General features: G+C 41.8%; 1 protein-coding gene across 2 annotated transcripts; it reads right to left on the bottom strand.

Annotated features, from left to right (window-relative positions):
* Positions 1 to 774: 774 nt before the first annotated feature.
* Positions 775 to 12,389, bottom strand: LOC114572137 (phosphatidylinositol 3,4,5-trisphosphate 3-phosphatase and dual-specificity protein phosphatase PTEN). 2 transcript variants are annotated; one of them, XM_028603599.1, is made up of 11 exons: positions 12,299 to 12,387; positions 11,362 to 12,135; positions 7,307 to 7,391; positions 7,144 to 7,188; positions 7,004 to 7,047; positions 6,565 to 6,803; positions 5,960 to 6,101; positions 4,433 to 4,501; positions 3,749 to 3,915; positions 2,607 to 2,876; positions 775 to 1,906 (listed from the first exon to the last, which is right to left on the bottom strand). In XM_028603599.1, exons 2-11 carry the CDS (start codon positions 11,438 to 11,440, stop codon positions 1,721 to 1,723), a joined length of 1,326 nt encoding a protein of 441 aa, XP_028459400.1. In that variant the 5' UTR covers positions 11,441 to 12,135; positions 12,299 to 12,387; the 3' UTR covers positions 775 to 1,720. The 2 variants fall into 2 exon arrangements, with proteins under 2 accessions (XP_028459400.1, XP_028459401.1); XM_028603600.1 differs by lacking the exon at positions 4,433 to 4,501 and having other exon boundaries at positions 12,299 to 12,389.
* Between the last annotated feature and the right edge of the window lie 168 nt (positions 12,390 to 12,557).

The raw sequence follows: 12,557 nt of genomic DNA, 5'->3' as shown, positions 1-12,557 counted from the left end.
CTTGATTACCCAGCAGCGACCACTGTGCATGCGACACTGCTGGTTTGGTATGAGGTCAGGCTGCGTTTGGCTCATAAATGCTAAAAAAAACATGTTAAAAAGGAGGTCAGTTTACTTTGAAATCAATTCAGGAAATGGAAATATTTGGCAGAAATATCGCAACAAAGGTTCTCCATACAAGCGTAAGCTCAGTTGTGTGAAATTTAATTAGCAAGGTTTCAGAGTTTAAACTGTTGCTTTGATCAACAGATGCATATGCCTTTTCTCACTGATTAACATTATTGTACGGTCGCTGCTCAGCTCCCTAGTTTAGTCACTTATGGGTTTTAAGTGGGCTCTTTGCCCTCAGTTGAACTTTCAATAATAATCCTTCCATCACTTCCCTACATCAGGTCCCACCAGCTATTTGCAGTGCTGACCTTTAAAGCAGGAAGTTACTGTTAACACAGCTCCAGCAGCTGCAACGACAACCTGCTTTACAGCATTTTTCTCATCGAGTGCAGTGCACATTTTCCTCCAGCGACTCAAACTCAAGTTACGTGGTCTGGGAGCTGTCAGTTAAAATCATGACTTCAGTTGACAGCAATGGTTAGACTGCATTGGCTTCATCATTTGATGACAACTTCGTATCGCAAAATTCCTTTGCGCTCTGCATGATTTTCATTAACTGCGAACAGCAAAAAGGGAGAACATTACATAAACCTCTGATGTAATTTTCTGAACATGACTCAAAGCACTGGGGAACCCCACGCAGAAGACACATCTCAAAGCTTGTTTCTTTAAGAAAAGACAACATTGCATACATTTATTAGGGATGGACGCCAATTCCAATACATGCAAATCACCATTGTCCTTTAAATGTAGTGTTGACATTATTGCAAACACTTGTCTCCCTGCTGTTGTGTATTATATTTTTATTATCTTAGGATAAAAAAAAAAACATTAACAATTACATGGGATGCCTTGTTCTGCATAATTTAACGTATACACAGTGGGAACAGGAATGGCAATGCTTTAGACATCATCACAGCCTCTTCATAACCCCGCCCACCCCAAACCCACTGCCCGCATGCAGTTTGTACTGCACAAAGACCAAAAGTCACGTGAGACAGCCTGCAAAGAGCACAAGAAGCATTCACAGTAAAAGGAGGATAGGAAGGAGGATAGGATGGAGGGGGGAGAGAGAGAGAGTAAAAGATGAAAAGAGAAGGGGGGGGAGGAAGAGAGGGAGTGAAACAAAGTGACTGCAGCACTGGCCTTGGTTTAGACAGGAGAAGGAGCAGCATAATCCTAGTATATCTTTCTATCTTCTCCCACACTTCAACTCTCATCTCCTGATTGTGGTACTCTTTCCATTGTCTTTGACACAAAAAGTTTATATGCATGTATATATGTATATACATATACGTATGTATATAGATATATATAAACACATTTTTATAGCTACAGCACCTTTTCCCATGGGGCAACAGTGTCAATACCTCGCACATGGTACATGGCCCTGCCAAAGAAAAAAAAAAAAAAAAAAAAAAAAAAAAAAAAAAAAAAAATATATTGGTCAGGATATTTCTTTTTTTTCCCTAAAATTGGCATTTGACATGATGATATTCTATTGCCGTCTGGGGGAGGGAAGGGACAAAGGTTCTTCTTTTGAGTTTATATTCAAGTTTTCTCCTTTTTTTCTTGTGTATAATTTCTTCTTTTCCTGTTTAAAAAGAGTTCACACTTTTGTGATTTGCGTGTGCTGCTCTTCATCAAAAGGTTCATTTTCCGGATCAGAGTCAGTGGTGTCAGAGTATCGATAATGGTCTGGCTCATTGTCGCTAACGTCAGGGGTGACGGATGTCGAAGTGCTTGCCTCAGAATTCGAAGGCTCCTCCACGGTTTTCGTAAAATACAACTTCACCTGGAATTGCAAATTAAGAAACTAACTTCAGTCTGTGCATTAAAAGGATAGCAAACAAGTCTTATCATTGCTCCTTCCATTACTTTCTATAGCAGCAATCAAAGGTAAAACTAATGACTGATTTGACAGACTTAAAAAGGTCCCATGGCATGAAAATTTCACTTTGAGGTTTTTTAACATTAATATGCATTTCCCCCAGCCTGCCTATGGTCCCCCAGTGACTAGAAATGATGATAGGTGTAAACCGAGCCCTGGGCATCTTGCTCTGCCTTTGAGAAAATGAAAGCTCAGATGGGCCGATCTGGAATCTTGCTCCTTATGAGGTCATAAGGAGCAACGTTACCTCCCCTTTCTCTGCTTTGCCCGTCGAGAGAATTTGGCCCACCCATGAGAGAGAGACATCATGGCTTTCAAACGAGCAAAGTGGCAGTTGGTCAAGGCCACACCCCACCCTCCACCTTGCCCCCCCTCTCCTCCTCAATAGCTACAGACACAGAAATGGCACATACTAAGGAAAGCTCATTGTGGGACTGGCTCTAGAGGCTGTAATTCTGCACCAAGGCTGAATTTCAGGAAAGAGACTTCAGATACAGTATTAGGGGACCACTAAGGCCTATATAAAAGCATCCAAAGAGCACCATGTCATGGGACCTTTAAAGATAATCTTTTTATCCAGTAAATATCCAAATGAAATCCTTACCTTGAAGTTTGGCGAGAAGTAGCGGTTAGCTTTGTCTTTGTTGGCCTTGTCCAAGTCGTTCTTAGTGAGCGTCAGGATGAGGTAGTCCCTGTCCCGGTCGCTTTCCCTGCCGCTTTCCCTGCACTCTGCGCTCTGCGGCTGGCCCTGGCCCGGTGCCGGGACCCCCTGCTGGCTGTCTGCGTTGTTCACCGCCCCGTTCTCTATCTTGTCCGCGCTCTCCTCTGGTCCAGGGATGAAGAACGTGTTCACCCAGAAGTGAAACATTTTATCCTGAAGGGCAGAGTTAATGAGATGTAATGAGAAATTGGGCGAAATTGAGAATTCAAAAAAGGAACTTTTTATTTATTTATTTATTTATTTTTTTTAAATACGGCAGGTGGTAGTCTATATTTTTCTTATTGTCAAATCTCAATAAAAAAAAAAAGTTAACCATCAGTGTTAGTCCGTCTCGAAGTACTTTCAGACTTCCCTACCCACTGTCTGTGGCACTCAGCTTCGAGCCCATTTGTTTCTATTGAAGATGTGAATGTTTAAAAAAAAAAAAAAAAAAAGTTTTTTGTAATAAAAAAAAAAAAAAAAGATTAGTCATTTTATAACTGAGCTTTAAGCCACTATAGTTTTTAACTTTACCAAAACACGAGTACATAAAGCATTTGTTGGGGAATATTTTCAACCATGAATACGCATTTGTTGAGTTAGTGAGTAATTATGGCAGCAGGACGGATCGATTCAAAATAAAACTACAGTAACCCTGCTAATGAAGTAACATTGGAACTAATAACATTGGCCAATTGAGGAGTTTTTAGTTTTTTAGAAAAGAGGTCTATGGCAGAGAGGAATACACTACATCAGGCTTTTGCAAGAAAAAACAGCTATACTTAAGTTGTATTTTCATGGGATTTGTTAAAGAAAAAAAATCTCCCAAAAAAAAAAAAAAAAAAAAAATTCTACGAGCCTTGTCCTAAAAAGAAAGCATAATTGTTGGCAGCGATCTCATCAAGAAAATGCTTAGATAAATGCCTATTTATTGTTCTTTGACCTGGCAAACGCCATGACAAATCAACAGCTTAAATAAGCTCTACATGACCAACGGAAATGTGTGAAACTAAGCTACAATGAAAGCCCCTGAACACACAACTAACCTTCTTCATCATCTTATTCTGTTTATGGAAGAACTCCACTTTGATGTCTCCACAAACTGGCAGCGGCTGGGGGAACTCGAAAAACATGTGCTTGTCCTCGCGCCGCGTCTGAGCGGGGTTCGACGTGTGAATCTTCACTTTTAGCTGGTACACCACAAACTGGGGATCTGCAAAAAAAAATAAAAGGTCAACGTTGCACCAACGCACCAAGATTGTGAGATTTGTCAGGAGGAGAGACAGAAAACACAAGAAGAAGAGTGAGTGAATCAAAAGGGCTAGACATGACAGCAGTGTTATAACATGTGTGACAAAAAGAAACAGCACACCACCCCCCTCCCCACCCCCCCTGAATAAGTGAAAACAGTATATTAAAATTAAGGAGGGGAAAGGGAAAGACCACAAAATGTAACACCCAAAGAGACCCAGAACCAGAGGCATATGACCCTATTCTGACAGACCGTCACGGTCTTGGACCAGCGCAACACGTTCCATATAAAAGAATTTGAACCCTTCTTTCTTCCTGCTGGGTGGGAGTGGTGTTGGAAATAACTTCATATACCTGTAAACTAGTCCCATATCCTGCTAGGCAACATGCCTAGCTCAGAAGGCTCCTGCCTAGTGATCTCTGGGGCCATATAAAAAAGGCAAATGAGTGAAATGATAATGGATGAAAGGCTCATTTACCCCAATGCCAATTCCCTTTCTTGAAGCCCTGAGGGGTCGGCTCGCTCCTGTTTTTAAAGGTACTGTCCCCTTAGAGAAAAAGAAGGAGATTATCATTAACAGGACCTGGCTGGCCTGTCAGGGGCTTCACAGCACAGCAGGCACAAACAACAGCTCTCCACAAATATTTATAGATATTAGCATCGACATAGCTTTTCTTAAAAACAACATATAGTGCGTGGCTTTAAAGTGGAGTTATGCATCTTAAAACATTTGACCTGGCGGATTGTGAGATGCTCAAAAGGGGAAGGGGGTACTTGACATTGCTGACAACCAAAAAACATTTCAGCTGTCTTTTGTGAATTAAAAAAAAAGGAAAAGAAAAAACAGAAATGTGCGACGTGGAGGGTATTTGTAACAGAATTATCAAACTTGCTTCTCCTTTTTTACGGCTATGGTGAAGTCAAACCTGTGTGTGTGTACATGTATTAAGATGTCAAACTCAGAATAGGGCCTTTTTCAAGGGAGTGTTAGGAGGAAATACAGTCAGGGAATATTCAGCACAGCCAGGTGTTAAGGGGGAAAAAGCACCAGATAGTTTATAATGGACAAATTAGATACATGAAAAGGCACAACATTGTGTGTCTCGGACACATTTTGAGAAAAAAATAAAAAACACATAAGAGAACTATTAAACCTATTTAACTGAAAGGCTCATTATCTGCTTAGATATTTCACCAAAGAACTCACAAATGTCTCCGTTTGAGTGACTTAAGTTGAATTAGTATACACTTAACGCATGTAAAAAAAAAAAAAAAACTGACCCAACTATTTAATACCTTTACTGACTTTTAGTTACTTCCTGGTTACGTGTGAGTAAAGCACACAAAGCGACTGTACTGTCCAGTGTGTGTGTGTTTACTTCCCTCGTGCAGCGCGTTAAGTGTTCTACTCTGTTTAAACAGTGCATATTGTAATTTCTGAATAGTGTGCACAAAAAAGTATTGCACAGCAGAAAATGAACAAATTAAAGCAATCCTCATGAGGAATTAGGAAAATAAATAATAAAAAAAATGGCTCAAGTTTGAGTTTTAAGAATTTTACTCATTTTGTTATCTCAAAAACCTCTTATCAATTTTTGTTTTCCTCAAGTGGGAGAAGTCAAAGAACAGACATCCTATGATCCTGACATTTGAAAATGTCATGACAAATAGAGGTGTCTGACTGAAAACGTAATTTTTGTGGGCAGAGAATGAGTTGGCCTTGTTGTAAGCAGCAGCAAGAGGACTTGATCAATAAGAAGCTGCCCTTGTGAGTCAAAAGGTCTAAAAATACTACAGCCAAATTCGGCCACACTTGATTTTAAAACCACCGGCACAGGACGATTCAACTCCACCGTCGATGACCTGTGCGGTTCTATGGTGCTGAACTGCAGCGTGGGAGAGTCCTACAGTGCACAGCACATCCAAGTCTCTCGTTCCGTTTGAACAGCGCTATGCGTGCCTACGCCCTAGTTTGGAGTTAAAGTTGAACATGAGCGTGACTCACTGCAGGTGCCCCCGCTGAACATAGGGAGAGTCTCGAACACCATTTTGTGGAAGAGGAGAGCCACCGGCTTGTACTCTAGCTGGTTCTTCAGTAGGTAGCTGTAGTAGTAGACGTAGCGGCGCTGGCTCGGGATCGTTACTCCCTGCAACAACAGTGACAATGTTTAGAGATCCGGAACGTACAAAATGGTTGGCTCTTTTCTGTGTGTGTTCCAAGTGTTTGCTACTAGAGCTGAAAAGAAAAAAAAAGAAAACAACTTGATCAAGTCACTTTGAAAGCAAAAAAGCCAAATATGATCTGTGACCAGCTTCTTAAAAAAAAACAAACAAACAAAAAAAAACAGCTTTTCTCTGTTTTACATAGATTATTGTTATTACCTTATGTAGATTTTGGAAAAGCAATTTCAATAGGTCACCTTAGAATCCGGGAAAATGCTATTATTTTCACAATTTTCTGATAAATGGACAAAACTAAATAAAATCGGCAGACTAATCGATTATGAAAATAAAAAAAAAATCACGAGTTTCAGCCCTAGTTGCAACAATTGATCTGAAGTGATAAACGGCTGCTGTGTTGAGACATTTGGTCTCAGATGGACATATCACCTTCTTGTCCCTTGTCCTGACTTCTCCGTAAAAGTCGAGCGCTTCTTGGGCCTCTAGGAATTTGCCGCGATGGAGGAGATAGGCGCAGATCATGACTCCAGTGCGGCCCTTCCCGGCCTTGCAGTGGATGGCCGCCACGTGATTGTCATCCTCGCTGAGCCACTGGTCCAGGTCTTCACAAAACGGCTTAATTAGCTCCAGCTGAGGAGGGTTGTGGTCTTCGAAGGGGTACTGTGCAACTGAAGCGTGACGGGACGCAAAGTTGTAACCAGAGAAGAAAAGAAATGAGGACACAGATCAAGCAGGTCAGAGGGGACAAGACAGCAGAGGAAGACACGCTAGACATCTTGTGGGATTCTTTTTTTTCTCGACCTTGTGTCATCAAGCTTCTAGGTCAGACTGACGAAAAGCATCTATGGAACATATAAAAGCAGCCTACCTCTGCAGTTAAATTTGGCAGCATCGTAGTGTCTTTCTGCGCAGCTGAAATGGGAAGACAATCAAGTTAGCAAACACACAGAGGAAGTTATGAAGCAAACAAAGAGCAGTTCAGGTATAAAGAAAATGTGGACCACTTACAGGTTGTAGATTTTGTAATGGTTTTTATGCTTTGAATCCAAAAACCTGTTTGCAGGAGAGAACATAATATATTTACGTGCCAGAGCAAAACGAATAGACACAAATATTCTCTAATGAAATACTTCTTTCTTACATTTCCCTTTTCTATTCTCACATAACTCACCGTACTACATCGTCTATATTGTTTCTGTACACGCCTTCGAGTCTCTCCGCTGGAAAGCCCATTGCGATGATGTTTGGGTAGATATCTGTTTAGGCAGGGGTCAAGGTAATGTACATTGTGCAGGACTGTGGAAATCAAGCCTATTGAGAAAAGACGGCATGAAAGCAGCAAATACAGAGGGGCCCAGCGCCACATCTTTAACTGGAAGAATAAGTAGGTCTGCCTATGCTTTCAAGAGCTATGTAACAAGTCTCAAAATGAAATGCATTTCTTTAGCTGAAAGAAGTTACAATGCGTAAGAATTTGCCATTTGAGCTCAATGACAAGAATGCAAAGACAGGCAGCGGAGTATAAAAAAAGTTTCAGCCAATGTCAACATGAGTGTGTCATTGTAGTTATGGATAGATGGGAGCACATAGAAGGGGTGTGTGTGTGTGTGTGTGTGTGTGTGTGTGTGTGTGTGTGTGTGTGTGTGTGTGTGTGCAGTGAAAGATGGCCTTGACAGTTAGAAGCAGGCAGAGAGGATGGGAGTAACAGCTCTCCTGCACGAGCCAGGCCCACATGTGGGTGCACGAGGAGAGTCTCCGCTCCCTGACCTGCATTTATTTTTAGAGCCCAAAGTTATATTGGGATGATTGCAAATGTTCGGCTTATCCCTCTTTCAAGCTCAGCCGGAACAATTTGAATATCTATGAGATCGAACGCATGCAACATGAAGACGCACCGGTAGAAAACGGTTCAGACAAAAAGTCCTTTGTGCTACGACTCGCAGGTTGCACATGCAGCAGAAGGAAGCTGTTGTGTTCCTATGACGTGCGGTGATGGACAAGACAAGTGCGAACCGCATGCACCCGATTCCACTACAAGTCTAACTTCTGTTTGCACCACCTCGCTCGTGCTACACCTGCTTTTAAAAGTTGCACTACATCATCAAACGGTCCTCAATATTTCGGCGCAGGATGGCGATGGAAAATGTCGTAGCCAATTATACGGTGACATACATACAATGTTAAAGGCACACATGGGTGTCATGTTGCAGAGAAAAGAATAATTGAGTTGGCGCGCATGTCTTTGAGGCTCGGCTGCAACGCCTACCTGTAACTGAAGTCTGCTTGTCGCCATGGCTGTGGGATTTCACACTTTAACCACTGACTAAAGGGCAACCTTTTTACACTTCCTGTGCCACAAAAATAGAAAAGCTGACTATTTCTAATTGGATGTGTCGGTTTCATTTTGAGCAGACCTATTTTTCCAGAGTCAAATCACTTTTTAACTGGTCAGAAAAATTTGACACACGCATCTGACATCTCTGGCTTAGCTGGTGTGCACACCAGTACCTGCACATGCAAAACACACACAAGAACAACCCTTTCCATGGTGCACTGTTCCATCAGTAGACCTGCTGGTATAGAAACATGTTGGAATCCAGAACATGTAGACACATATCCAAAGATTAATGAAATTTCAAACATTTTTAGCTGGAAAACAAAAACAAATGACAATATTCAAACCCTGTAAAAGAAATTCATTGAGTGCCCCAGTGCAGATTTATACAGCTGAGGTTTTGTCAACACAGGTCTTGATGCATGAATTCCACAAGCCCAATAGCAAATCTATGGTATTATTTGCATACAGCCAAGCTACTTCCCTTTAGCTCAGGACGGAGAAGCCTATCTGTACACACTGTGCCATAATCCCGTCCATTAATGCCTCTAAGACCCAATTAGGAGCCAAATACAGCTTTTCTATACTATTTCATTGGCTATGCCAACACTTGGACCTAATGGCAAAGTGATCCCAGTCAGTCTATTCTAAAAAAGCTCCAGAGCTCCCAGGAGAGCCTCAGCCCAGGGCATGGGGGGGCTTGGTCTCTGCAGCTGGGAGGAAACGCACATACGGGACCCCCGACGGAAGCTCCAAGTAGGAGGGAAAAAAAGAAAGAAAATCTGCCATTTCAGGCACGCCTTTTCTTTAAAGCCATCCCTGCCTTAGCTCTATGCATACGCCAAATCAACAACTGAGAGCAAGAGAGAGGGGGGAAAGGGAGAGTGGGAACGGGCGAGCGCTGAGTGAGGAGGGGTGGGGAGGAAAGGAAAGGAGGAGAGCAGAGGAAAGGGGACAAGCACAGGGAGGGAGAATTAGAGTGGGAGTAGTAAAGAAAAAGAGCAAAGGAGAGGTGGTGGGTTGAGAGGGTAAGAGAGGGGGAGAGCTCTCAGACAGCAACGCTGATACAAGATCACTGGTAACTATTTTAAGGGCAATTCCCAGAACTGTGATACCGCATTACATAACTGCAGCGAGCCCATATTGTTTTTAGACACCATGCCAAAAATGATAAAAGGGATGGTTAGAAAGGGCCCACATCTGAACAAGAGGAGACTTCAAGCCAAAGAAAGATGCCACTTATGAGTGGCGTGCACCCTTCACACCTGCACAAAGCTCTAGAGACAAGTCATGCCACAAGCTTTACCACATTAGAAAACCAGGTGAGAAGCATCTGATCAAATATTGTGATGCACACGCTTCAGCATCTGCAGTCAAACATGCATCCCAGCTGACACTTCTGTTCAATATGTTATCTATAGTGGCAGTATTGAATCACGGTAACTAGCACTCAGCTTCACATTTACATTCTTCTACAAAAACACAAAACTATTGAGCAACGTTGCCAAGTTAATGGAACGAACGGATACTGATGATAACCAGAGCAAATTATGTCCATAAATAACAAGACCTGTTTAAATTACATGCTGAACGGATCCAGATAGGGCTGCAATTTAGAATCATTCATTATCTATTAATTTGCCCCATACCCATCCGATTAGTCATTAGGTATATAAAAGGGTAAAAAAAAAGTATTCCATTACAATTTCCCATAGCCTAAGTTGGCATCTTCCAATGCCTTGTTTTGGCCAATAACCCAACAGTCCAAAACAACGATTTTTAATTTAATATCATGTAAGACTAAGAAAACAGGCACATTTTCACATTTGAGAAGGTGGAGGCAGTGAATTTCTGCAACAAAGAAAGAAAAAAAAACATCAACCAATTATCAAAATTGACTCATCCATTATTCGTCTACTTGTTTCAACTCTGAAATGAGAAATATCAAACTCGGACTCAAAAGGCCGAAAAGGATTTTTGAAATCCTAATAAAAAGTCAAATGTACATCCAACTATAACCATGACCCTCTCTCAGTACTGTCATCCATAGATTTTGCATTCAGCCGTCCATGGTCAACCACATCAGTTGTTAATCTAGTTTATCACCAGCCAAATACCTAAAAATACCAACTCCAGTATCAGTGGTACTGCACTAGGGAACCAGGTCAACTATTATCAGTGGTAATAGATGAGAAATGAGTCCTGCCGAGGGGACTGAAATAGCAATGCTTAAAGCTGGAAATGATTGTATCTCCATAAAGGGAAAGGAATTAGTTAATTAGATTTTCAAAGATTTGTTGAAATCCATCAATGAATACTCACCCATAGAGGACACAGGTGAGGCAAGGGTGAGTGTACATCAAGGATGTTAGTCTTTTCAGCTATTTGCATCATACACCAAAACCTACCCTATAGTCTATCCAGATTTATAAACATAAAACATTAAGTAGAAAGACATTCTGAGATGAATACTAGACACCATCTACCTGCCTTCAAACACCAACTAATACAAGAATAAAAACTACTCAATACCTTTAACAATTTTACAACCTCAAGCTAGGTCCACCGCTGGGTGACTGGTATGCAAGTTAAATGCCCTGTCGTTCAAAACACTAACTAATGTCCAGTGAAAAGAGGGTTTCCAGCAATAATACGACTGTGACATTTATGCGTGCTGGTTTGACAGATCCACCATCTTTCAAACATGCTGGGTGACAGCAAAGCTGCGCTCTCTGACCAACTAGCCAGCTCACTAAGTTAGCAGGTAAGCTAACTACCTCACGTTACTCCACTGACATGTCTGGTTCCAGCTCTACTACTCAATGCAACTATTAGTCATTACTAGTTAATGTTCCGGATGCCGTGAAAATAAGGGACATAGGAAAGGATACATGTTAAGTCCAGGTCGAACCCATCCTCTTGATATCTCCTTTTGTTCCGGCTGACCATTTCTTTTATAATCGCAGCCATTGTAACGTTAGCAGGTGACAGGAGTCTATATGGGGTAACGTTATGGTTAAATGATGAGAACAGTTCCTAGTATTTGCTGTATTATCGTGTATGTCGCAGTCAGTGGGTCTGCTCTCCGTCGCTGGCTGCTCTCTGAATTCTGCAGGTCCTCGCAGAGACGTGCTAGCCAACAGAGCTAGCGGTGGCTGTCGGTAGGATTAGAAAGGCTTCCTCTGGATCATAAAGACGGGCCTTGCTCTGCTCCTCCGTGCAGGCCCGACTTTCCCAATCCTGCAAATCGTCTTGCAAACACGCCCGAATTAAATACATGCAGTTGTCCTTTAGATGCCAGACACGGTCCAAGCCGATGGCTCAATCGCAGCCGCCGCGATTGACAGCGAGAGGATAGAGAACTCACCGGTTCCCGAAACCCGTATCCAGTCACTCAGATGTAGCTAGCTCGCTAGCTAACGAGTTAGCTAGCGCAGCTATGCTAGCTCCTTTTTCGATCCAAAAACCTCCTAACGATTCAACATTGTCATCGACTGATTGCCAAGAACACATCTGAAAAAAAGTGACAGGCTCCACCTTAAATGTATATAGACTATACAAAGATCAGAAATCTGCACAGATTGGTTTGACAGTTCCGTCCCGGGGAATCATCTTCTTTTCTCGTTCCTCTCGCTCCAGCTGAACTCTCAGGCTCCCATCATGGCCTCCACCGAAGGAAAAAAAGAAGGTAGAGCAGGCTGGGATATTAGAACAAATATCCCACCGCCTTCACTATATAGTTCCACAGTTTAATTTAAACCGGCAAATGCAGCATTAACTCATATTGTTTCAACAATAAATATTAGAATCCGATGAATAACTACTTACATATGTAATCGTTTTAACCCTAAAAAGCGCAACAATCGAGTTATTTCGTGCTTCTCGCGGAAGGATAAAGTGAGTCTGCATGCGACGCTCCCTTCTGTCAAAGTGATCACGTGTGGCTGTAATTAGGGAAGTTTCCAACCTAATGTCACTTTTCGCGGTTTAAACTGTCATTTTACAAAAATATTTTTGTAACATATCAGTCCATAAGACACAGATATTATGTTTACAATGTAAATCAATATACTTTGCAGTACATTCA

Source organism: Perca flavescens, chromosome 17, assembly GCF_004354835.1.
Source record: "Perca flavescens isolate YP-PL-M2 chromosome 17, PFLA_1.0, whole genome shotgun sequence".
In the NCBI taxonomy this organism is placed as follows: domain Eukaryota; kingdom Metazoa; phylum Chordata; class Actinopteri; order Perciformes; family Percidae; genus Perca; species Perca flavescens.
Note: the sequence above shows the minus strand (reverse complement) of the source record. Positions and strands in the feature narration are given on the sequence as shown.